General features: G+C 39.8%; 1 protein-coding gene across 9 annotated transcripts in view; it reads left to right on the top strand.

The window, feature by feature from the left end:
• Positions 1-26,670, top strand: part of LOC139454014 (b(0,+)-type amino acid transporter 1-like) — a 39,124-nt gene extending 12,454 nt beyond the window's left edge. For 7 of the 9 annotated variants that reach the window (XM_071235492.1, XM_071235488.1, XM_071235491.1 and 4 more), the window contains exons 2-13: positions 7,024-7,172; positions 7,276-7,377; positions 9,383-9,646; positions 10,072-10,197; positions 10,761-10,860; positions 11,366-11,410; positions 21,565-21,688; positions 22,123-22,226; positions 22,999-23,095; positions 24,013-24,162; positions 25,586-25,754; positions 26,469-26,670. In XM_071235492.1, coding sequence (XP_071091593.1) covers positions 7,073-7,172; positions 7,276-7,377; positions 9,383-9,646; positions 10,072-10,197; positions 10,761-10,860; positions 11,366-11,410; positions 21,565-21,688; positions 22,123-22,226; positions 22,999-23,095; positions 24,013-24,162; positions 25,586-25,754; positions 26,469-26,539 — 1,452 coding nt within the window. In that variant the 5' untranslated portion in view covers positions 7,024-7,072 and the 3' untranslated portion in view covers positions 26,540-26,670. Of the gene's footprint in view, positions 1-4,395; positions 4,555-7,023; positions 7,173-7,275; positions 7,378-9,382; positions 9,647-10,071; positions 10,198-10,760; positions 10,861-11,365; positions 11,411-21,564; positions 21,689-22,122; positions 22,227-22,998; positions 23,096-24,012; positions 24,163-25,585; positions 25,755-26,468 lie in introns of those variants that run through there. The other 2 variants (XM_071235495.1, XM_071235497.1) reach the window with 2 other exon arrangements.
• Positions 26,671-27,439: the final 769 nt, after the last annotated feature.

Here is a 27,439-nt window from a genome sequence, read left to right as displayed (position 1 = left end):
ATGGTTCACACATTTCCCCATATATTAAATATATTTCAGATGCAATTTAAAGCACATCGGGACATGCGGAATTATACATTATGATTGAACACATTTAACTGTGTCTTGGGTGTATTTTTAGATGCAAAACATATGTAAAATCAAAAATTATTTAAATCATATGTGCATTCTGATTGGTTTGTCGTATTTTCGCACATAACATTCATCGATAGGGGGACGAGTCTTCTTGCATGTAACGGAAAGGGGCGAGTGGTGACGAATGATTCAATTTAAGTCTCCATAAACCACTAAGGGTGGTACAAGAGCCAAACAAAGCGCAGATAAATGATATAGGTACATCAAGAATGGATGTGTATATTTGTGTTTGGATTTCAAGGCATTAATACAGTCCATATAAATTCAGACGGGTATTTCAATTCGTTTAACTTTGTGGTTGTTATCAGACATTTAAATGAGTGTACATTTAACCATACGAGGTATTTCTCAGGTGTAACTGACAATGTTTTATCAACGAAAACCTCACAACGGATTATATAAGGGAACTCGTCAGCAGCTGTTGTAGAATTACAAAGTGTACATAAACGTTGATCTTTAGGGATATTATCCCATCGGCCAGTCTCAAAGGGTAGGTTGTGATTTGTTGTTCGAAATGTTAAAGGCGGATATGCTATTGATTGAGGTTATAGAAGATGGTATTTCTTTGAGATATTTATAGTAGAATCGGGTAGCCTAGTGCTTAAGGCGTTCGCTCGTCACGCCGACGACCCGGGTTCGATTCCCGACATGGGTACAATGTGTGAAGCCTATTTTTGGTGTCCGCCGCGATGATATTGCTGGAATATTACTAAAAGCGGCGTAAAACCATACTCATTCACTTATAGTAGAATCCTTTAGAGCTTCTAGTTAAAGAGCCCCTCCGTGTCTGAAAGAATTGATCTGTCAGTACTCTATCTACTGTTGAGACTAGCCAATGAGTTAAGTAAACTTTCTACAGAGTTAAACCAGTTACACTGATTCGTGCTAACATTGGCTTCCATTTTAATAAAATCAATAACTATTTTTGTTGATTTAACTTGTTCAGTATTCGTTACAGTTTTATGCCAGTAACCTAAAACTGTCTTGGCTATTTGTATACTAAGAGGTACACTTCCTAGTTCACCGTATGCTATTTTAAAACATATTAGATGTACAAATGACGGACAACGTTACACAGGACGAACAGGCCAAGCTGTGACGCTTAATCATCTGTTACCTTTAGTGCGCCAACTCTGCTAGACGATAACGTTTTATTTTGGCATCCAAAGGATCAAAATGATCAAAATCAGGAGGAATCTTCTATTCTGCATACGGGCCACTGTGTCAGCCGTGCCGCCTTAAATAAATAGAACCAGGCAATATCACCATTACCTCTCTTGAATATTGACGTGCTCTAAATAATGTATGTAATAGGCAAGTCTTGATGTCAATATTTATTTTTCATATCAGACATTTCAGTATTGATCAGATATGTAAACGAGTGACACCTGCCGGGATACGGACACGTGCACGTCTATCATAACAATTTTATCATTTTAACAAAATATGGTCGCGAGGAAATATGTGCAGCAGCTTGGCGAAAACTAATTGAATGAGTAGCCACCGTTTAGAATCCCACATCCCACATACGTCACCAACACCCATGAAATGAAATATATCAACACTCATCGATAATGATTGAAAATTCCTTGACAATCCTCGGAGTTTTCGTTTCCGTTTTGCTTTGTCCTCAAATCTAAGTGAAGTCTGAATTTCTAATTTCTAAATTAGGCACAGAATATCTGCCATGTTGTACAAACTGTATGCAGCGGTGGATTCAATAATATCCCTACGACAACGCTGCCTAAGGTATTATGTAGGAAGCGGAAAGAGCCGAGTTTACCCGAGTGGGGGCCACGAATGACATAATAATCGCTCTCGAAAATTGTGCAAAATGTAAATATGCAAGATGTGAAGTTAAGGATCACTACTGCTGACGAGGGTGTGATGTTGACTGAGTTATTTACATGCTATGGATAAGATGGATAAGGGAATCCTCTTACAAGGATGGACGGACCTATATTAATATCCACTGATTATACAAAAAAAGGGGCGGTCGGGTAGCCTAGTGGTTAAAGCGTTCGCTCGTCACACCGAAGACCAGGGTTCGATTCCCGACATGGGTACCATGTGTGAAACCCAATTCTGGTGTCCCTCGCCGTGATATTGCTGGAATATTGCTAAAAGCGGCGTAAAACCATACTCACTCACTCACTACAAAACAGACTAAATCACTGAGCAGTGATGAAATCCGCCATGTCACTAGTCCCAATTACATGTGCTTGAATTCAGCTGTAATGCTGACAGATGGGTATCTCTGTGTCAAGAGTTCAATCCTGCAGTGAAATAGATCTGCAGCCTGCCGAACCATCTGCTCGATATGGGAGGTTTCGCAGGACAAATCAGTACACACTGTTTTCGATGTAACATGTGTCATTCACGAGAAATAATTCAGTGGTCTCTATCTATTTCACGGGCTTGTATGCAGGACCTGTTGTTGTAGAGATGATGTTTTATTCATACGCGCTTCGCTTTGCTGTCAATTGTCAGAGTGTAATACCGACGAAGACTGAAAATAATTGCCCCTAAATGTCTATTGCTGACGGTAAACATGACATTGTCGAAAGACACTGTTGAAAGAACTATTTAGTTAGAACCAGTGTACTGCATTCAGTACACAGCGACTGAGATCAAGGGTAGAATAGGTCTTCAGCAACCCATGCTTGTCGTAAGAGGCGACTAACAGGAATAGGTGGTCAGGCTCCATGACTTGGTTGATGCATGTCATCGTATCCCAATTGCATGGATCGATGCTCATGATGTCAATCACTGGATTGTCTGGTCTCGACTCGATTATTTTACAGACCGTTGTCATATAGCTGGAATATTGCTGAGTGCGGCGTTAAACAACAAACAAACAAACATTACGAAGATAGTGTTTTGAATTAGTGTCCGTTTTACATCTTGGGAACACTTCTGGGGTCTACAACTAAATCCAATACGGATTCAAACAAACTGGTAGATACTATGACATAATCTATTAAACTTGTTCCGTTACAAGTAATACATGTGAAAGCTTCAGCTGAATCTCCAGATTTACTACCATTGACAGTGTGAATTCCCCATACTCAACTCAAGGCCAACAGACACACGCCAAATCGATTGTTTCACGGGCCTGTGTTGCACGAGGTTTACGAAACGTGTCGGCTTCATTAATGTCACCGAGCTGAAGTAGGTCAACATCCGACTCATCATCAACAATAAAATCCTCGTTGACTCCAGTGCATGAAATAAAATCACCTAAAACATCATTTCAATTCCACGTTCACTTTTGTTTGTAGCTATATAAGTGTCATTTCAATTCCACGTTCACTTTTGTTTGTAGCTATATAAGTGTCAAGTTCCTCAATACCGTTATTTTCATCGATGTTGTATAACGGGGAATTTCCGGTCAGAATGTATTTAAATCCCATCCGAATAGTTCTCCTGTTTGTCGAAGATAAAACACGAAAAACACGAGTTCACCCACTCGTCCTGAATCCTAATTTAAATCGAACGTGCCTTAAATCGAGAAATGGAGTTTACAAAACCTATAATCCTCAAGTTCAGGACAAAATCACTGCTGGAAGCTGCAAAAGAGACACTGACAGGTTAAGAGGGACTGTGACAGACAGACAAACACACAAACAGACAATAATTTATTTGCGTCTCACCCATAAGGTACATTGTACAATAAACATATAAATCAAAACATGCTTAAAACTTACGGCCGGTCGTAAAACGACTTATGAGAGACGATATGATCATAAAACCAACTTATATACTAAAATGAATATATATACAATATATACATCATGAATATAAAATAGATCGGCGCTTCAATAAAATATCATAGCAGGTTTTGGCCACGTAAATGGTGAGATCGGAGCTGGATAGAAGTAGTGTAAATTGCTCACAGTAGGAATAGCCTTTGAAATACGGATCAGTAAAAGTACATCGTTTCAAAAATCTGTTCTCACATCATTATATAGTGGGCATAAAAGTAAGACGTATATCTCGTCCTCCACACAGTCTCTACAGTTAAAACAAAATCGCTCTTCTGCTGGAATATTAGAATAGCGGCCAGTTTCTAACTTTAATGGGGCTACCCCGCATCTAAATTTAGCGAGCGCACTTCTGTGGCCACGACTCAGTGGTTTCTTAATGTAATCTTCCGTATCGTAATGGTGTTTGAAACGCCTGTAGGTAACACTGTGTGTTAGTCTTGACAATACACAGAGCGTGCGTAACACAAGAAGTGTGCTTATACCACCCACGGTCAAGGCGAGGAAGGAGGGTAAGACGGCGTACTTATCTTAGGACAAGTTGGTTATCGAGGACAAGATACATGCAGGGAAAGACAATGACATTACAGAAATAGGAAGAAATAGAAAACACGATTCCAACAGGAGAGATGTTTAGATAACGACTTCGACCCGGGTAAGTACGGTGACAAGACACGTAAGGGACGTGGCCATGGCTCTAATGAAAACGTCACGGTGAACGACACAGGAGACAATAACTACTCAGTGTAGTCAGGACCCTTGAAGTTCCGGGGTAGGGTAGGTCTTCAGCTTGTTTTAAGGGGTGACTTAGGGGATCGGGTGGTCAGGCTCGCTGACTTGGTTGATGTATGCCATCGTATCCCAATTGTGGATCGATGCTCATGATGTCCATCGACGGATTGTCTGGTCCAGACTCGATTATTTTACAGGCCGCCGTCATATAGCTGGAATATTGCTAAGTGTGGTGTTAACCAAACAAACAAACAAACAAACAAAGTCTTATCAGCCTTACAGTAGTGTGAATACCTGCAGTTGGAACATTCAGAGAATTCACTCGCTGCTTAACGACCACCTGCATGTTCAGTCAGGACTTACATGGTTTTGATATCATAAATGATCACTGATAATCTTTTGAAATGAAAATGTTAAGAGAAATATGGGCTACCCCCATGAATGAGAACCGTGTAACATACGGTTACATGAAGATCTAGATCTGCTGTGTACATGTCCATAGTGCGTTGTCTAGGATATGAATACGAATTCACACAGCGAATATGACACACTATGACTAGTAGGTCCTGTCAATCATACGTAGGGACCGACCATTTGATATTCTGGGGATGGGGCCGGGATTGTATCGAAAATACAAATGATTGTACCCGATGAAGCTTAAAACCATAACATCTTTGTTTCATCGTATCTGGCTAATAACACTATAATGTATACCAATGCGGATAACCTATATTTACTTAACATTCAATCTATGATTGACTGCACACGCCCACTGAGGAGACAGTGTCAGTCAGTCTATTTAACACTTGGTTACACCCAACTGATTTGCTAACAGGAAAGCCAATAAAATCCATGCTGTAGTTATTTTCTGACGACACACGTTTCTTGGTTCACCAAGTTACATTTTCATGTTGAAACCCTGAATCAGAAATCGATTATCTAATGTCATTATTGTAAGTTTCCGATTAGTTCTGACGACCATCTGGGAGAAACATACATTTCTCTTGCACAGCTGTTTACGGCAGGTATCGATAATGTTTTACACATTTATCAAAATGTCTATGTTGATATTTCTAAAACAGACATGTATGTTCTGGACGTACTGATTGTTGCGCCTTTTTCTAAAAAGAAGGGATGGACCTAACCTTTGTCAATGTCAATTAGCATTCCCAGTATACACCACAAGCTGATCTTATATTGCACGTGATCATGCTGCATCAAATACTGGAATCCATACAAAAAACAGGCATTGTGCGACCCGTTTCTCATTGCTAACAAGCTTAACTATGAGCCTGAATAACTTCTAAAAGAAAAACACCTCACAGCAATAATTTTTATGGTAGACAATTTCCTTTTTTCAACAGACTGAAGCACAATTATTTTTTTTCAAGAATTCTCTGCATCACTTTATTTTTTTTATAAAATCCTAGTTTCCCCTCCCCTAAATATCAAATGGTCGGTCCCTTTTAAGGTTTTAACCAATATACACATTCCTTAATGTCGGGCCATATGATTTAGTATCTATCTATAAATTGAAACGCTGATGACGTGTTTCAAATTTGTTAGAGCTTAATACTCTAGCAAAATGTGTCTCAAATATATACTATATATACACTAATGTTTAATGGAATAACCTGTAATGTTTATGTATTGTATTAAATTGTATTATAAAATGCGCGGGAAAAGAAAGTATATACGTATGTGTGGCTGATAATGAAACAAACAATAAATGGTTATTCGATGGTGATGTATTTGATATGTGTATCGTAGTTGTGTTTTGGACCTTTTGCAGTGTTTCGGCGACTGTTTTCAACCCCGTAACGATTTCATAACGTTTGTAATGTTTTGGTCAAACCGTATCTTCATGTGTATATTTTCTTTTGATCAATAACTCTTTTACCACCGTCCGTGTACCACACATCCAAAATGCCAATCTGGTTTGTAGAAAGTAATGACCCGAATGTGTTCATCAGATTCAAGCAGAACAGAATCCATACACACACGAACATATTTGTTTGTTTGTTTGTTGTTTAACGCCGCACTCAGCATTGTTCAAACTATATAACGGCGGTCTGTAAATAATCGAGTCTGACCAGACAATCCAGTGATAGACATCATGAACATCGATCCATGCAAATGGATCCATGCAAATATGCATAAACCAAGTCAGCGAACCTGACCACCCAATCCCGTTGGTCGCCTCTTACCACAAGCATAGCTGCCTCTTACCACAAGCATGGGTTGCTGAAGACCTATTCCACCCGGATCTATCCATACAGAATAAATCGCACGTGTATCGTATCGCCGATTCAGGTTCAATCACACTGTGCTAAACACACCGATAATTCTATTAATTTAGTATGTATTTATATATGTTTATATTTCGTTTCAGATTTGAACATCAGTTTGAAGTTTGAAACCTAAAACCAACTCAGCTAGTGATGGCGAACGGCAAGGGGCCAGATGATGCCCCGAAAATGGAGATGAAGAGAAACATTGGACTCTTGTCGGGGATTGGACTCATCGTTGGTACCATGATAGGTAAAACACTCGATAGGCACCACTGTCGTATCACAATCTGAATTTACATGGAGACAAACAACTCGATGAAACCATGTCTAATACCGACGTTCAATCTCCACAGGGTCCGGCATCTTCATCAGCCCTAAAGGAGTCCTGGAGGGGTGTGGGTCGGTGGGGCTCAGCCTCATCATCTGGACCATGTGTGGAGTACTGGCTACTATGGGTATGGGGAGAGAGTGAGCGAGGTGTGTTTTACGCCGCTATTAACAATATTTCAGTTATCTCACGGCCTGTCAGCTAACTGAGGGAGAAAAGCTTGAGGTGACACGTCTCAGACGTTGACCACTAGGGTGAAAGCCACGAGCATACGTATTATGCCTACAAACCAAGGATCATAATCAGGTTGAATATGGGGTTTGAACCAACCCTAATCGGATCCTTGTGCGACTTTCAGCTAAGGGACACAATTGTGCTAGTCTATTTCGGCGCCTCAGACCTTTAACGTTGGTAATCGCGTTTGTGAATGGCTTGCTACAAGTAGGTATGTTATTTGATAATGTCGGCAAATGAATGAAAGGATATTCGACGTCGGATACTGTCTGGTCGTAGAGCGTTGTCGATGTTTGCGGTAGATTCAGAAATAATCCTAACGAAACCACCTTTTTTTTATATTCTTTCTATTCCAAGTACATTTTCAATATTTGCTTTTCCGATTTGTTAGAAATAGCGACGCATGGCTTAACAATGAACAGTTATAGTGTTCCAGTGTGTGTCGTCCTCCCTTTTAGGTCAGTACGGCTTTGTCTGTTTCAGATACAGGGAGACTGGGTGTGGTTAGGTTAGGTGAAATGGGGTTTAACGCCACGTTATAGATTATTGCCCCTTTATGGCGACTTCACGTGTGCGTATTTTCTGTGCCTGTTATAGAAATCAAATCTTGACCTGTGATAAAGTATTCCGACACTAGTCGATGAACTGCTATTGACACGACGGGGGGGGGGGGGGGGGGGGGGGGGGGGATTTTTTATTTACTTCAAACATTTGAATGATAGAAAGTTCAATTTTGAAAAGATTAAGATAAGCTATGCTGCGTGTTAATTTTTTAACAGGGTAAACAGCTCAATTCAGCTATTGCGGTCCACGTGGTGACGTGTAAGCACTCAACCCAGTAACAATATGAGTGAGTGAGTGAGTTGGGTTTTACGCCACTTTTAACAGTATTCCAGTTACATCACGGCGTGTCAGCTTAATGTGGGAGGAAAGCCTGAAGTGATGCAGGTCTCAGACGTTTACCACTTCGGTGAAACCCACGAGCACGGGTATGGTGCTGACAAACCTAGAAACATAATCGGGCCGAACCGGGATTCGAACTCACAATCATAGATTTCTGGCGTGCCCAAGGGACGCAACTCTGCACAGCGAATCACGGCGCCTTAGACGACTGGGCTACCCGTGCCTCCAAGTAATCAAAGATCAGCGTTAGTGAGTGAGTGAGTCTACGCGGCATTTAGCAATATCCCGGAAACCTGCTCATTAACATTGGGAGGTGGTTGGTTGGTTGTGTTGTTCAAAGCCGCACTCAGCAATATTCCAGCTATATGACGGCAGTCTGTAAATAATCGATTCTGGGCCAGACAATCCAGTGATTGACATAATGAACATCGTTCAACGCAATTTGGATACGACGACACCCATCAACCAAGTCAGCGAGCCTGACCACCCGTTACCGTTAGTCGCCTCTTACGACAAGCATAGTCGCCCTTTTACCGCAAAAATGGGTTTCTGAAGCCTTATTCTACCCCGGATCTTCACGGGTTCATTGGAAGGTGGAGCGAAAGGGGGTTTAACGTAGCGTAGGTATCCTATGCAGTCTTCTAGCGACGTGCATTTACATACTTGTCGCGTGAAGGAATGACATTAGATCAGCTCGGGTACGTAGTTCATTGTCCCAGACTCAATTATTTACGAGATTGTCATGAATATTGTTGAGTGCGGACAGAAACAGAAAAGCAAAAAAAACACCCCCAAAACCCAAAACAAACCATAACAAACTGATAAAATAATAAAAGCACCAAGCCTGATCACCCGATTCAGTCGCACCTTTCGACAAACAAAGAGTGCAGGGATCCTCATCTAACCCTGCATGCCAGAAACCCCCACAATCATATCAGTTAAATACAAACACGGAATTAGAAGTCAGACAGCAAAACAATGGAATCTTCTTTCAGGTGCCTTAGTCTACGCCGAGCTCGGAACGGCCGTACCTCGATCTGGTGGGGAGCATGCGTACTTGATGTATACGTACAAGGGAGAGAAAAGCAGAATCGGGAAACTTCCAGCCTTTTTGTTTGACTGGACTGGTCTGTTCATTATTCGCCCAACAATGGTGGCCGTCATCAGCCTCGCTATGGGAACGTACATTGTCAAGCCTTTCTACACCGGATGTGATCCCCCGACTTCCGTCATCAAGTTGGTGACTGCTCTCGGAATGCGTAAGAACAAAACGTATTTTGAGTTTTTTATACGCTCACCTTTTCGCGAACACCCGGTATCCTAACTATTTTATAGTGATTCATAAACACATGCTTATGATATAGTCGGCATCGTATATATCGGACTGTTATGATTATGGAAAGGGTTGAGTCGCTTGTAATACATCTTTTAGAGTATAATTTTGCATAATACTTAAAAAACCCTTAGAAACATAAGTGTAAATGTGTGTTTAAAATACGCAGTATCCACATTTTAAATCTTGTTTTTTGTGTGTTATATTCTGTCGTACAGGATGCTTTCCAAAAAGATTTTCGGTTTCATTCTATGAAGATTCCAGATACATTCAAGTTATATTCCAGATACATTCCAGCTGTATTCGGTAACGACCCAGATCCTGTTACTAATGCCGGGTGTCTTGTTCCAGTGCTGATCACGTTTTGCAACTGCTACAGTGTCCGACTCGCCACAATAATACAGAACACCATGACTGTCCTCAAACTGATCGCTATAGCCATCATCACTGTAGGAGGCCTATACAAATTAGCAGCAGGTGAGTATTTCTAGTTGTAGTAATGGAGACATATGTAAACTTTCAGATTTACTCCTGCCAAAGTCTTTGCTTTGAGACTTTGGCTATCTGTCTTTACACCAGTCCCTGTGACGTCGGTTACCACAATTTACATCGGTCTCTGTGACGTCAGCTCCCACTCTTTACACCGGTCTCTGTGATGTCAACACACTCTACTTACACCGGCCTCTGTGATGTCAAAATCCACTATTTATACCGGCTTCTGTGACGTCAACATCCAATATCTACGCTGGCCTCTGTGACGTCGACACTCGAACTTTACACTGGCCTCTGTGACGTCGACTATCGCTCTTTACACTGGCCTCTGTGACGTCGACACTCGCACTTTACTCCGGCTTCTGTGACGTCGACACTCGCTCTTTACACTGGCCTCTGTGACGTCGATACACTCTCTTTGCCGGACATTAACATATAGTGTACAGCTTCATGTATTTGTTAATAACAGGTAACATATAGCATATATTTTCGTGTGGTTTAGAACAAGTAAAACAGGATATGTATCTTCGTGTCGTTGTTTATAACAGGTAACACAGAGTATATATCAGAGGGATTTGAAGGAACTTCGCAGAACCCATCAACTGTTATATTTGCATTCTATAACGGCTTGTGGGCATTCGATGGTTGGTAAGGATACAGTTTCATCATGTGCATCTCTTTAAGGAAACCAAATACTAGTTTATGTGTTTGTTTGTTTGTTGTTTAACGCCGCACCTAGCAATATTCCAGCTATATGACGGCGGTCTGTAAGTAATCGATTGATTGATGTCATGAGCATCGATCCATATAATTGGGATCGATGACATGCATCAACCAAGTCAGCGAGCCTGACCACCCGATCCCGTTAGTCGCCTCCTACGACAATCATAGTCGCCTTTTAAGGCAAGCATGGGTTGCTGAAGACCTATTCTACCCCGGATCTTCACGGGACAAACCAGATACTAAATCAACAGTTTACAAATTTGCATGCAATTACAGAAAAATTGAGGAATAATTTTGTTTTATTCTCTAAGATTTTGCGATTATCATTTTATTATAAAATGTTATAGTTACGTTTTTGTCTAAACCAGTAAAAGTCTATATATTTTAATATTTTGATTATCTGGCTTAAAAAAGACTTACACTTTTTCAGGAATAGTTTAAATTTTGTCACGGAGGAGTTGGAGAACCCAAGCAGGTGAGTTATGACGTAGTGTTCAATACAAGTAGGTGAGTTATGACGTAGTGTTCAATACAAGTAGATGAGTTATGACGTAGTGTTCAATACAAGCAGGTGAGTTATGACGTAGTGTTCAATACAAGCAGGTGAGTTATGACGTAGATAGATAGATAATCTTTATTTCCTCCAGTTGATGAAGATACATTGATATGAGATATAAATGTATATATATAACAGCTGATATATTGTATGTACAGACAGTTTCACATCGTTATCAAATAATGTTTCTTAGTAGGGTTTTCCACATTTTAACAGTTTTACATACACGAAGCATTATATTTGCCCATAGATTGTATTCAATTGCCATAGTACTTTCTGTTGGCAAACCGCCAAGTAAAAAGGACAGAAAGGTATCGTCATCATCGTTCCAGATACTAGAAAAAGTTGTCACATCTAGTAAATCAATAATAGACTCAACAAGAATATTTCTTTGTTGTTGAGTCTTTTTACAATACTATGATGGTTTGACACTTTCGTATGCAAACCGTCACAATATCTAGAATTAGCCTTGGGGAATTAGCTCGGGATCGGGCACCACCTTCAAAGAAACCAAACAAAGTGTCTATGGCCAGCTCCTTTATTGGGGATTTCTCGACAGTCATTTCACATTTAAAATAAGAAATATTTTTACATCTAAAGTACAAAGTCATATAGAACATTTACAGTTTCCATAAAAGAAGCAGTTATCACAATAGTGCGTGATATTAAACAATGATTATACATAAGAGTGTAAATGTCATGATATACAAATGTATCATGGGCTTAGTGATAAAATAACCAATTACAAATAACAATATTAAAGTCAGTCTACAAAGATACCTGTGAACAAAGCTTACATGATCTTATGTGATACTTATTTTCAGCCACTCCGAATTATGATTACGCCTTGCTAAATGGGACTGCCATAAGGTATGTCTTATTTACGTATAAACCTAGTTAAACCCAATATCGGTATCGAATGTAGGCAGATTTAAATATAAATAACAACATGCGTTGGCTGTACTTCTGAGCAAATATCATTCATTGTTTTATGCTGGTATATGTTATACTTGAAGGCCATATCTATAATTCATCTAAACTACCGGAACAAACAAACTATATCTGATAGCATCCACATACACTGAGTTAACGGGCCCATTAACAAATGTCCATTCACATTACTGAATGGTAGAATCTATGGATATATGTACATTTTAGGCATTGCTCGTAACGTAGACATGTTTGCTGAAGCTGTGTTACAAATGTATTATGCTCAGACCTATGTAAATACAAGAGAGTTACCTATCTTATTTGTACATCGCTAACAGATTAGCTAAATGATTACATGGATATTATTACTGATTTTAGCTCTGGCTTAGTTGTGCTATTAGCATAAATATGTGTGATGTGAATACATCATATATTAGCTACAGAAATTAACGTTTTCTGCCAGGCTAGATCCATCAAATAACTCATATAAAAATTATTTAAAACAGTCTGGATTCTGTTTATGAACAAGTAATACATGCAATGTATGGTTCATCATAGAATCCTTACATTAAAAGATATGTACATACCTCGTGTGATATAAAAGGTCTGATCAAAGTGAAATAGTTCGTCTGCATTTACGCGACATTTTCACGTATACAAAATAACTGAATCACACTAAAATATCAATAAGCAGATAAAATACACAGCTTGCTACCACGACACCCGAATGTTAACATCTTATTTCCGACTCGGAACATGTTTGATATTCAATATATGCCATACTGTGGAGTTAATACTTAAACGATAGTTTTGTCTAAACCTAACGCACGTATATTTGACAGATAAGTCCGTTAAATAGATACAACTCACTTAATATATTTGCACTTATACACGGTCAATAACCTAAGATTAAACACCTTTACAGCTGGTAATATTGCTCCATATACGATACAAATTATAAAACAATTTAACTTATAACTTTAGAGAAATAGTAAGGTGAACATGACTTACCTTCAAAGAAACCAAACAAAGTGTCTATGGCCAGCTCCTTTATTGGGGATTTCTCGACAGTGAGGTACCCCCGGGGCTAGCCAGTATATATACTCTAGACACCTTGAATGGTCACGAATTTACTGCATGTTCAATTATCAGCTTGATAAGAAAATTTGAGTTCGTGCGCCGAGAATAGGGATTAAGGCTTGCCTAAGAAGTTTGACCAAGTGATGTCCACATAAGTTGAATAATAATTGATGAAATAGTCCGAAAATATTGATATGAGTCGGACGTATCAGCAAACGTGTGACAAGCGCTCATTGCGATAGAGGCTGAGACACGTACAGATAGATAATACTGACCATGCTCCAAGGATGTTATGTAATTTTCTAGATAGCTGCGACCTTCACATGTGAGACTGATTGAAAACAGCACCTTACATTTAACTTAATATAACACAATAAAGACTATTACCACATTTAACTATTACATAAATATTGAGGAAAACATGACCAATTTTACAACTATGACAATCTGTCCAAGGGCGTTCGTTTTGGCCCTCGGATGGTAGCTCAGGGTGATGACGTAGGGACAAAAACATAATGTGCGTAAAGCGTTGTCGTTTGCATATGAAAGTAATATTTTCATGATAACAGTAAGATCTTTGAAATTGGGAGTCTTATATTGTGAGCCTAGACTCGACAAGGCTAGCAGATGTGAAGTATGATCTGCGCTAAAAAGTTGAATGTGTATGCAAAACCTAACCAACTTCAAAAGTCTAAACTGGAATGTAATGAAAAATTCAATCATGTGAAATTGTCTTGAAGATATTTGAACGAATCGTATTTTGTGTGCCAGAGACCATTAACGGTTGATCGCACGAATATACATAATTTTCGCCGGTATCATAATTAAGCACAAAATCACGTTGGCAAAACGAAGAAGTAGGATATAGACTGTGTACACAGTCTCCACTGAATAAGCTTGGTAAGCAACGAGGCTCCCTAACTTATTATACTTCTACAAACGCTGCTACTACATCGATTTTATCAGTTTTAACAAAGAGTACAAATAATTTCAGTGCTTACATACTCAAAAAGGAATAAATGAAGATATATAAGCAGGAAATTGTAGGGTATTGGATAACTTTTTGAAAGCTATTGTCTATAGTAATGGTTATAGGGCCACAAATTAAAAGAAAAATCCTTGAAACCGGGAGTCTGATTTGTATGGGACGACTCGGAACCCGCAGATATCGTGGATCTGCACTAAATGCGTATAAGCGTAGGGTGTAGGACATGAATAGAGTAGGAGCCTAGCCGATTTCAAAAACTTAATCTGATAAGGGTGTACCTCTGATAACAATACATACTCATTATAGAAAAACATGACAAAAATTTTAAGACAACGAAACAATAATACCCGATTACATAACATACCTTATATGAACAAGAATGTCCGTAGGAATACGTATAGGCACAGTACACGTTGAGATTTGGAACGAAAGTTCAAATATATTGTCACACGCACATATATCGGTTGGTACTTGCAAAGGAATCTTGACGTTGGTCGACTTGATCTTGAGTGTTTGTAGCATGGTTACATGAATATTGTCTGGATGTCGTTGTTGCTGACGTTCGGGTAGCCTAGGCTGCTGTTCGTTGCTGATAATCGGGTTGGCTGGGCTGCTGTCTGTTACTGACGATCGGGATGGCTAAACTGCTGTCTGTCGTTTTCTTCGTTTTCCCGTCAAGATGGCGGCTGGCCTGACGCTGCTTTTGTCTCCCATCACCTCTGAACCACCATTTGCTTTGCTGCGAGTTAGGGTAGGGGGATCGTGCGTGAGTCACAGCAAACTCACGCTACCCGGATTATTCTCCATCATCTGTCCAAGGGCGTTCGTTTCGGCCCTCGGATGGTAGCTCAGGGTGATGACGGAAGACAAAACTCAGGGGTGAAGTTTAAGACGACAGCAGCCATGTTTATTGTTGATGGTTTGGAATAAGTCGAAAGGGTACATGTTAATAAGAACGTGACAGAACGCACACCGGGACCTAGTGGCCAATGTTCCCGGGTGGGCTTCTTTCACCTTAGTTATATCTAGTCTGTCATCCTCAGGGAGATTTTGATACCACAGCTTGGCTGCACCCTCTAGATAAAATGGTATGAGTTGACATTTCTTCACATCATTATAAGAGAAGAAATTTGAAAAATTAACAAAGTCATCCCACCACGTTTGGGCATTCTCAGTTCCTGAAAACTGTGGCAGTTTGATGTGCGGCATGGGTGTTGACATCTGGCTGATGGAGGGTATAGATGAAGATGTTGATATAGATGGGGAGGCTGCTGTTGTTGAAGAGATTGATGTAGTTGTAGCGGGTGACACAAGGATCGGCGTAGATGGTGACTGCGAGATTGGAGCTTGATGAAGCAAACTGGTCAGGAGGGACCTTGGCTCAGGCCTGCGCAGCTTCTCTCGGTAATTTGAAGGGGTGTATCCGGTCATCTAGAATTTAGGTCCACCATTTATGATGGTTTGACACTTTCGTATGCAAACCGTCACAATATCTAGAATTAGCCTTGGGGAATTAGCTCGGGATCGGGCACCACCTTCAAAGAAACCAAACAAAGTGTCTATGGCCAGCTCCTTTATTGGGGATTTCTCGACAGTCATTTCACATTTAAAATAAGAAATATTTTTACATCTAAAGTACAAAGTCATATAGAACATTTACAGTTTCCATAAAAGAAGCAGTTATCACAATAGTGCGTGATATTAAACAATGATTATACATAAGAGTGTAAATGTCATGATATACAAATGTATCATGGGCTTAGTGATAAAATAACCAATTACAAATAACAATATTAAAGTCAGTCTACAAAGATACCTGTGAACAAAGCTTACATGATCTTATGTGATACTTATTTTCAGCCACTCCGAATTATGATTACGCCTTGCTAAATGGGACTGCCATAAGGTATGTCTTATTTACGTATAAACCTAGTTAAACCCAATATCGGTATCGAATGTAGGCAGATTTAAATATAAATAACAACATGCGTTGGCTGTACTTCTGAGCAAATATCATTCATTGTTTTATGCTGGTATATGTTATACTTGAAGGCCATATCTATAATTCATCTAAACTACCGGAACAAACAAACTATATCTGATAGCATCCACATACACTGAGTTAACGGGCCCATTAACAAATGTCCATTCACATTACTGAATGGTAGAATCTATGGATATATGTACATTTTAGGCATTGCTCGTAACGTAGACATGTTTGCTGAAGCTGTGTTACAAATGTATTATGCTCAGACCTATGTAAATACAAGAGAGTTACCTATCTTATTTGTACATCGCTAACAGATTAGCTAAATGATTACATGGATATTATTACTGATTTTAGCTCTGGCTTAGTTGTGCTATTAGCATAAATATGTGTGATGTGAATACATCATATATTAGCTACAGAAATTAACGTTTTCTGCCAGGCTAGATCCATCAAATAACTCATATAAAAATTATTTAAAACAGTCTGGATTCTGTTTATGAACAAGTAATACATGCAATGTATGGTTCATCATAGAATCCTTACATTAAAAGATATGTACATACCTCGTGTGATATAAAAGGTCTGATCAAAGTGAAATAGTTCGTCTGCATTTACGCGACATTTTCACGTATACAAAATAACTGAATCACACTAAAATATCAATAAGCAGATAAAATACACAGCTTGCTACCACGACACCCGAATGTTAACATCTTATTTCCGACTCGGAACATGTTTGATATTCAATATATGCCATACTGTGGAGTTAATACTTAAACGATAGTTTTGTCTAAACCTAACGCACGTATATTTGACAGATAAGTCCGTTAAATAGATACAACTCACTTAATATATTTGCACTTATACACGGTCAATAACCTAAGATTAAACACCTTTACAGCTGGTAATATTGCTCCATATACGATACAAATTATAAAACAATTTAACTTATAACTTTAGAGAAATAGTAAGGTGAACATGACTTACCTTCAAAGAAACCAAACAAAGTGTCTATGGCCAGCTCCTTTATTGGGGATTTCTCGACAGTGAGGTACCCCCGGGGCTAGCCAGTATATATACTCTAGACACCTTGAATGGTCACGAATTTACTGCATGTTCAATTATCAGCTTGATAAGAAAATTTGAGTTCGTGCGCCGAGAATAGGGATTAAGGCTTGCCTAAGAAGTTTGACCAAGTGATGTCCACATAAGTTGAATAATAATTGATGAAATAGTCCGAAAATATTGATATGAGTCGGACGTATCAGCAAACGTGTGACAAGCGCTCATTGCGATAGAGGCTGAGACACGTACAGATAGATAATACTGACCATGCTCCAAGGATGTTATGTAATTTTCTAGATAGCTGCGACCTTCACATGTGAGACTGATTGAAAACAGCACCTTACATTTAACTTAATATAACACAATAAAGACTATTACCACATTTAACTATTACATAAATATTGAGGAAAACATGACCAATTTTACAACTATGACAATACATAAACACATGTTTGATAATATCAAAAGCAAATGTGCCGCATAAACATTCATCAGATTGTATACTGTAGGTGCTAAGGCATAATAAATATGCTAAATCATAGAAGTGTTCCGGCCTTTCAATTGCTAGTAACCAAAGTCTGTGTACCTTAGGTGATCGTATAAGAGAGTATCGTTTTAGGTTTTCTCTTGAATGAATCTCTACATGAATTATGTTATTGTCACATACGCTTATTTGTTCTTTAACTCGACTCGCCCATGCATGTTTTGAGGGGAAATGAGAATAAATGGTATATGTGTTTATGTCATTATTGAGTTCATACTTGTTTACAAGTGAAAGCATGTGGTATACGGGTGACATTTTACATTTATCATCTTTTTCTTTAATTGTATCGAGTTCATACTGAACAAGTCTGTGCTGAAATAGTCTTTTAAATGCAAAGTTAATGTCACTATTACATAGTCCTCCCAGAAATAAGAGAGCTCGTTGATCAATGTACGCCTGGAGAGAAATTAAACCCAGACAATCTCTGGTGACGACGGAAGGAGTGCGTCTAGACAGTCCTTGAATCTTTTTACAAAAATAACGTTGAATAATTTCAAGCATTTCGTATACCTTCGGTGACAGTTTACCCCATACACTACAAGCAAATAGTCCACATGGTAAAATTACCCTTCCCCATATACGAACAACTGGGATAGGATTTAAGCAACCAAAGTTTAAATTTTGTCACGGAGGAGTTGGAGAACCCAAGCAGGTGAGTTATGACGTAGTGTTCAATACAAGTAGGTGAGTTATGACGTAGAGTTGAATACAAGCAGGTGAGTTATGACGTAGTGTTCAAAACAAGCAGGTGAGTTATGGCGTAGTGTTCAATACAAGTAGGTGAGCTATGACATAGAGTTGAATACAAGCAGGTGAGTTATGAGGTAGTGTTCAATACAAGCAGGTGAGCTATGACGTATAGTTGAATACAAGCAGGTGAGTTATGAGGTAGTGTTCAATACAAGTAGGTGAGTTATGACGTAGTGTACAATACAAGCAGGTGAGTTATGACGTAGTGTTCAATACAAGCAGGTGAGTTATGGCGTAGTGTTCAATACAAGTAGGTGAGCTATGACGTACAGTTGAATACAAGCAGGTGAGTTATGAGGTAGTGTTCAATACAAGTAGGTGAGTTATGACGTAGTGTACAATACAAGCAGGTCAGTTATGACGTAGTGTTCAATACAAGTAGGTGAGTCATGAGGTAGTGTTCAATACAAGTAGGTGAGCTATGACGTAGTGTTCAATACAAGTAGGTGAGTTATGAGGTAGTATTCAATACAAGTAGGTGAGTTATGAGGTAGTGTTCAATAGAAGCAGGTGAGTAACGACGTAGTGTTCAATACAAGCAGGTGAATTATGAGGTAGTGTTCAATACAAGTAGGTGAGTTAGGACGTAGAGTTCAATACAAGTAGGTGAGTTATGAGGTAGTGTTCAATACAAGTAGGTGAGCTATGAGGTAGTGTTCAATACAAGTAGGTGAGTTATGACGTAGAGTTCAATACAAGCAGGTTTCTTATTTGGGACACATGTGACTCCATCTTTCAAAGTTCCTCTGCTGGTAGCGCGGGTTGCGTCACGAAGCTCCAGGATCCGCTACTTTTAAGTTCGAATCCAAGATTCAGCCCGATGTTGATGCTTGCTTAGTCGACATGTGTATCGTTCTTTTGGGTTTCAAAATGTGCAGTATGTGTACGGCATTTCCCTCCACAAACCGAAATACCAAAATAATGATTGAAACGGAGTTGTGAACTTCAGTGTTATGCTACTATTCCACACAGAACACAAATCCCACGAATCGCCACGATTTGTAAATTTTAGGATTCGTGAGGATTCGTTGAATTTAGCAAATATTCTGGTTCAGTTCGTGACGCTCTACGATCTAGTTACGATACAAGAACGATAGAGTTACGAATATTCGTGGGATTCGGCTGGAATCGCATGAATATTGTCAAGAATTCACTACAGTTTACAAGCAGCTATTACGAATACTGCACGAAAGTTAGGCATCAGTTACGAATCAGTTAAGAATACGCCGAATGCATGTACGAATCAGGTACGAATAAAAATTAATTCGTGACTATTCTTGACAATTTTTGGGGTTTTCCCTCAAGAAAGCTTCGGCGTGTATTCGTGGGATTCGTGACAGATTCGTAGCCGATTCGTCGTAAAGCCACGAAATCACGAATCCCCGAAAGAGTTAAGAATACCTACGAATGCCTACGACTAACTACGACTATATGCGCATCAGTTAATAATTTCACGAACTAATTACGATTCAACTACGAATCCTAAAATTTGTCAATTCGTGGGATTCGTGGTCTGTGTGGAATAGTAGTATTATGACAACACAGTTACACAATAGACCAATGGTGTCGTCCCGGAAGCGCCAAATTTGATATTCAGGAGGAAAATTCCTCTTGGCGTTCCCGGGACCAGTAAGGGCTCAGACACGGTTCATTGACACGGGATTTGGCGCTCCCGGTACCAGGCAAATGAAACGATTATAAAGGAGTACCGCTCATCAATTTCATTACCTTATTTATGCATTAAAGTTAATGACTGTTTAAAATGTACATATTCATATCAATGTTCAGTCCAGGTTAAGTTCAGAGAAGCTAATGTTAAATAAATGCATTTAAGTTAAAATGTTGAACATGTTTAAAATGCTAAAAATGTAAATAGTCATATGACGTGGGATGGTCTGGTGGCGCTGTTTGTAAAGTATAGTCTTCATGGAATTGAAGGTTGGAATCTCTCTCAGCAACTTCATGGTGACATCTTAGTGTGGATATTTCATCTCCATAGAGTTCCGCCTTTTACACTCTCTATTTAAGTCATTCTCACTTGCGCATTTGCCATTTACGTGGTATTATTGTGGAAAACGAGACTTACATAGCATGCATTTTAACTTAGTGTCCTATCGATGAGTTCGGCTTTTCCGGGACTTTTTTCGGCTTTTTCTGATCTTCAAATTTGGCGTTCCCGGCCCATAACCGGGAGAAGGGTCCCGTTCCACAAGGCGACCATGGCGATAAGTTGATCGTAACTCCTATACTTTATACAGACTTACGACAGTCGTAACACTAGAATAAGAACACAAACAGTTCATCCACTATATGGTAGATGAACATCACTTGAAAAGGTGCGGTTTAACTAGAGTCTTTCCCCTCGTCGACATCACGTTGTGAAATACACTTTTAAATTATTTTCGTAATTAATATTATTCAAAAGTGAGTCAGTTGAAGCTTGGTCGATTGTGTTCGCCAAGAGGGTAAACCTTTGGCTGATCACGCCGTCCATGAGTTGTTGAGATCCGTCGTTATAGTCCTGAAATATTGCTGAAAGTGGGGCAAACCATACTCATTCACCTTCTCACCCACCTTTCAAAAGTGGAAAAGGTGCTCGCCAATGTATTCCTGCATCCAGACTTGTCCTCGTGTGTGTGGGCTGGCTGGGTTCCGGGATTCCAAGGCCAGCGCTAGGTTGTCTTCAGCGTTTGTATTCCTGAAGAAATATGTATGTATCTCTGCAGGAATCTCCCTATTGCTATCATGGTAGGCATACCAGTGACGACACTCTGCTACGTCCTCGCCAACATCGGCTACTTCAGCGTCATGTCAAAGGAGGAGATAATCCTGTCACACGCCGTGGCTGTGGTGAGTAGAGTGAAATACAGAACTGTTAAAATGTGTCTCACCAATTCCGTCCTATCTGTGCGTGCTGTTTACTATAAAGTTACAAATAGTAATCTGGAACATGTTTCTTTTTATTATAAGAAATTCATTCCCGATCGTATTCAAAACCATTTGTTTACCATCCCACCCCACCCCCACACACGTGCACACATGGAAAATACTTGGAAAAAATCACAATGATATGCCTGTAATAAATTACTAAAAATATTCCATTAGACGGCCATATCGCCGAATAGGAAATTTCACAGCCCCTACATTCTATTTCACATTCATTATCAGATGTAAGGCGGCTGATCTTTACATTGAGACACAGTATTGTTCTTTTGATGTCACTCATAGCTGGCAGTGACTTTCATTCATGAGTTTCCTTCATGGTCTCATCTTGTTGTTGGTAGACATGGGGAGACCGAGTCTTGGGCGTCATGTCCTGGTGCATTCCGATGTTCGTGGCCATGTCAACATTTGGCTCCGTCAACGGGAGCCTGTTTTCGTCAGGAAGGTAAAGTCTTTGTTCAACACGTACATATATACATATGTTAATTTCAACACTAAACTGTTCCACGGCAATTCCATTTTAAGACGAAGGTACACACCTCTACACTTGATGCAAATGTCACAAAGGAACCAAGTTTGTTTGTTGTCTAACGTTGCACTCAGCAATATTCTAGCTGTAAGACGGCGGTCTGTAAATAATTGAGTCTGGACAAGACAATCCAGTGATTGACATCGTGAGCACCGATCCACGCAATTGGGTTACAATGACATGCATCAACCAAGTCAGCGAGCCTGACCACCCGATCCCGGTAGCCACCTCTTACGACAAGCGTAGATTCCTTTTACGGCAAGCATGGGTTGCTGAAGACCTATTCTACGCCGGATCTTCACGGGTCAGGGACCAAGTACAACGATGACATAAGATGATGTCTGAAAAATCTCCAGAGAGGTCATGAAGGTTAGGCTTATGCCAGGAACCTTCACGTCTAATATGGCAGTTCCAAGCCTGGCTTCTCGTAAACACTATGGAAATGGGTATCGGGTTATCACTGTGTCTGCTGTTACCAATGTTGGTGTGATGTGGTGCATTACTGCAGAACCCAAGATAATTTATTCTATTCTATTGTGTTCACCTTTGTTTCCAGATTGAGTTCACTTTTGTTTCCAGATTGTGTTCACTTTATTTCCAGATTGTGTTCACCCTATTTCCAGATTGTGTTCACCCTATTTCCAGATTGTGTTCACCTATTTCCAGATTGTATTCACTCTATTTCCAGATTGTGTTATGTAGCAGGTAGAGACAGCCATTTCCCCAAGATGCTGTCATTCATTCATCATAAACGACTAACGCCTATCCCCGCCATGTTGTTTACGGTGAGTACAAGAGAATACACACATATGACCACATCTGGTCACAAACCTTAGCGCGTCACGAGACGGTGTACATTGGTAGATCTGAAATACCCCTTGATTTATGCTCTCCATGAAAGCAGCAGTAGTCGATTTATGGACGAATGATGAAAACGGATATGTATTTGTATCTACCACAATCCTGTCTTAGAACTGAAGATGCCTCAAGAAGGTAGAGACCACAAGTGGCCCAGGCGTCCAAGAGTTGCGTCCCTTAGACGTGTTTTATAGTGTTTCTATGTTTCTCAGCACCACATCCTACCGTTGGGTTTCACGGAAGTGGTAAACGTCTGAGACCTGCATCTCATCAGATTTTCCTCCCTAACCAAACTGACACGCCGTAACATAACTGAAATACTGTTCAAAGCGACGTTAAACAAAACTCACTCACTATATGAAGCAAACGTGAAAACAATACGTCAATCCACTATTGGAGGCGATCGTAGTTACCGATGGTATACATATTGGTATGCTGATCCTGTTTGGAGCTTAGCAACCTAAATTTATTGTACAAATTGATCATCTGATATTAATTTGCTGATATGCACATCGACATGTCAACTATTTATTGGCGTTGACTCTCTATATAGCAAACATATAAATAAGTAATGCTATACACCACAGTCAGCAATACTGTAACCTTGTCACAGCAACCTGTAAATAATCGAGTCTGTCCACCCAAACCAGTGATTGATATCATGAGCAACCAATCATGTCGTCGGGGTCGGTGACATTCAACCAACAAAGACACCCAGTCAGGCCAACCCATCAGACCTAGTCGCTTGTTACAAGCCCAAGAGTGCTGTGGACCTATTCTAGTTCTGGATTCCTGTTTGTCAGGTGACATCATGCACGACTATTGAACTGTGTGTTTATTCCAGCTGACGATATCTATTCTCCTCCTCATCCCCGGAGACATCTCCACCCTCATCGACTGCTTCAGCTTCGCCTCCTGGTTGGTGTACGGCGTCACTTCATTGTCCCTCATCGTCCTCCGCTTCACGGAGAAGGATCTACATAGGCCCTACAAGGTAGGCAACCACAGCCTATCCAGTCCCAGAATTCTGCGATTCCGCGATCGCCGAAATATTCGTAGAAAATGTAACTTATCGCAGAATTTCAGAAAAACGCGGAATTTGCCCTTTTTTTTTGCCAATCAATGCACTAATTTCAATATTCAAAGCTTTTCTTCCTTCAAACACACAAAATATGAATCCTTCACCAAAACAAAATTTGAAATAAATAATTCTCACTTGGAAACGTTCTTGTGGTATTATGACTACATAAACAATGTCTAACATGTAACCATAAATACATATCAGTGACACTAATATGCATGAGTTTGTATTAAGTTCCGAGGGGGAAATTATTGTTTTTTACTGGTGAATTTAGTAATTTTAGTAACTATTGATCAATTTTGATAATTTTACCGCAGAATTCGCCTTGGACTGCATGTACTATTGAACATTGAGGGTAGAATAATTAAGACAGTCACTCCCATACTTTCACGAACGAAACTTGTGGTGAATTGGTCAATATGTAGGGTACTCCGGATGGAAACACATCCTTTTCTTTTTGAGGTGATGTAACTTTTCCAAGATGTCTGAAGTAACGCCAATCAAATATTCTTAATAACACACCCAGGACACAAAGTTTCCAACTGTTCGTTTAAATCCCGACGATTCTCTTGACTCTGACTTCTCATGGGATGCGATAATTTTGGTGGACTTCGTATTGGTGGGGCCCACATGGGTGGGAATATTGCCTGGGGTCACATTGGCGGTGATCATAACGGTGGTGATCATATGGGCTGGGGTCACATGCGTTGGGGTGATATGGGTTGGGTGATAACGTAGGTGATCATATAGGCTGGTGTCACATGCGAGGGGGTGATATGGGTGGGGTGATATCGGTGGTTTTCATATGGGCTGGGGTCACATGCGAGGGGTGATACTGGTGGGGTGATATCGGTGGTGATCATATGGGCTGGGGTCACATGCGTGGGGGTGATATGGGTTGGGTGATAACGTAGGTGATCATATAGGCTGGTGTCACATGCGAGGGGGTGATATGGGTGGTTTTCATATGGGCTGGGGTCACATGCGTGGGGGTGATATGGGTGGGGTGATATCGGTGGTGCTCATATGGGCTGGGGTCACATGCGAGGGGGTGATATGGGTTGGGTGATATCGGTGGTGATCATATGGGCTGGGGTCACATGCGTGGGGTGATATTGGTTGGGTGATATCGGTGGTGGTCACGTGGGCGGGGATTAATGGGTGTGATAATATGGGTCTTCATCCACTCATATTGCTGGTGATCGTGTCATATGGATGGGACTCACCTCCGATCTTATCTTAGTCATATCGCACGATAGGCTCATATACTACATAAAGGAACATCAATCATATACTAGTATTGATAAAAACTTGTTTTTTTCGCCTTGTATTTCAGGTACCCATAATTGTACCCGTGATAGTGTTCCTAGCTTCATGCTACTTGGTGCTGGCCCCCATTCTACAGAACCCTGGCATGCAATTCCTCTACGCTATCATCTTTATAGGCAGTGGTGTGTTCATCTTCGTCCCCTTTGTGTACATGAGGATACATTTCCGTTTTATGGGTGAGTATTATTGATGTGTGCATTGTATTGTCTTGTATTGTGAGGGGATGAGGATAACGCTGCTTCGGTAATATTCGACGCGGGGCACAAGCATTGGCTTGGTATCCCACATGGGGATTCGAACCCGGGACTTCAAATGCTATTTATTTTCATTTTGTGATTTTGAACATAAATCGTTAGGTACTAATAGGATGAAATCGGAATTCGGAACAAATCTACTAGTTTGTTGAGTCATACCTCTAAGGTGTGTGTGTGTGTGTGTGTGTGCGTGCGTGCGTGTGCGTTACTTTCGCTAGACATGACAACACCATAGCGATACATGAAACATAAAAGCAATATGTCATCACATTACAGACTTTTTTATTACTTGGTTCAAGGATCTATTGACTTAAAATTTCACATATTTGGGATATAGTTAACAAAATAAAAGCATTTCTCTTCCCTTCGAATCTGTTAATTTCTGTGATGATAAAAACAAATTCGAACTGTATAACTATATTACTGATCAATTGGGGCCTATCATGTCTCCCCTCAACACAAGGCTGTTCCCCAGGGAACGCTTAAAAAACATGTAATTGTTATATTTTAGTTTTATTAAGACCTTCTACCATATATTCAATGTGAGTGAACTAAATAAAAGGGTCTGTTAGCAATCTGTTTGTTGGTCTGTTTTCCCTGCGTCAAGCTGAAGTGAAACGATTTGTATTTTTCCAGATCGGTTGACAGAACTGTGCCAGAAGGTGCTGTTGTTACTACCAACCACACAGGAACAGGCCACGAAATGACGCATGTGTAGAATTAGTAGTCGTATCATCGTGTATGTGATTTTGAATTCAACTAATAAAATTACCTTGTACCATGTATTTGTTGTATGATTGAGATCGGCAGAGATCGGTACAGGATGGATAAGCGAGAGGTTGTGGAATTACAATGATTTTAGGAAATTACCGTATTCGACGTAATAAGCGCCCCGTTCTAATAAGCGCCCACGGCTATATTTGCTAATATATTGGCTAGTGAACAATCCCAATTAGCACCCCTTCCGATTGATTAATGTACACAAGACTGGCGTGTAATACGCACTCGTGTGTTATATGCACCCTTAATAACGGGCATTTAAATTCTGGAAAAATATACCTGTCGTATATAAAAAAAAACTTGGTAGTAACTCAAAATGGGTATTACTTTCATTGAATTCTATCCCAAACATTAACAGATTATGGGTGGCAAATGCTAAATATGTCACTGATGAAATTTTTCCTGCTGCAGACAACTACTTTTATAAAAGATGAGTTACAAGCCTGGAGCAATTATTTATCAAAGAGTAATATTAGTGGTAGTATTGACATTGTAAACCGGGCTTTATGGTTTAATAACAACACTCAGATAGGAGGAAAGTCCATCTTTTATCCGACTTGGTATTGTAAGGGAGTTACATTTGTTGGTGATCTTTTTAATGGAACGGGTGAAATATATTCTTATGAATCTTTTATGGATAGATATGGAATAATAACATATTTCCTAACATATCAGGGCATAGTTCAATCAATAATGCAACTTGCCAGATAAAACAATTTAACTTTAAGAGTATGCCTAGAGTCTCTTTTCAACCTATTTTGCCATACAATGTTTCACTACTTACAAGGTGTAATAAAGGCAGTAAACTCCTCTATAACACACTCTTA

Source organism: Haliotis cracherodii, unplaced genomic scaffold, assembly GCF_022045235.1.
Source record: "Haliotis cracherodii isolate W230 unplaced genomic scaffold, xgHalCrac1.p SCAF_10, whole genome shotgun sequence".
In the NCBI taxonomy this organism is placed as follows: Eukaryota; Metazoa; Mollusca; class Gastropoda; order Lepetellida; family Haliotidae; genus Haliotis; species Haliotis cracherodii.
Note: the sequence above shows the minus strand (reverse complement) of the source record. Positions and strands in the feature narration are given on the sequence as shown.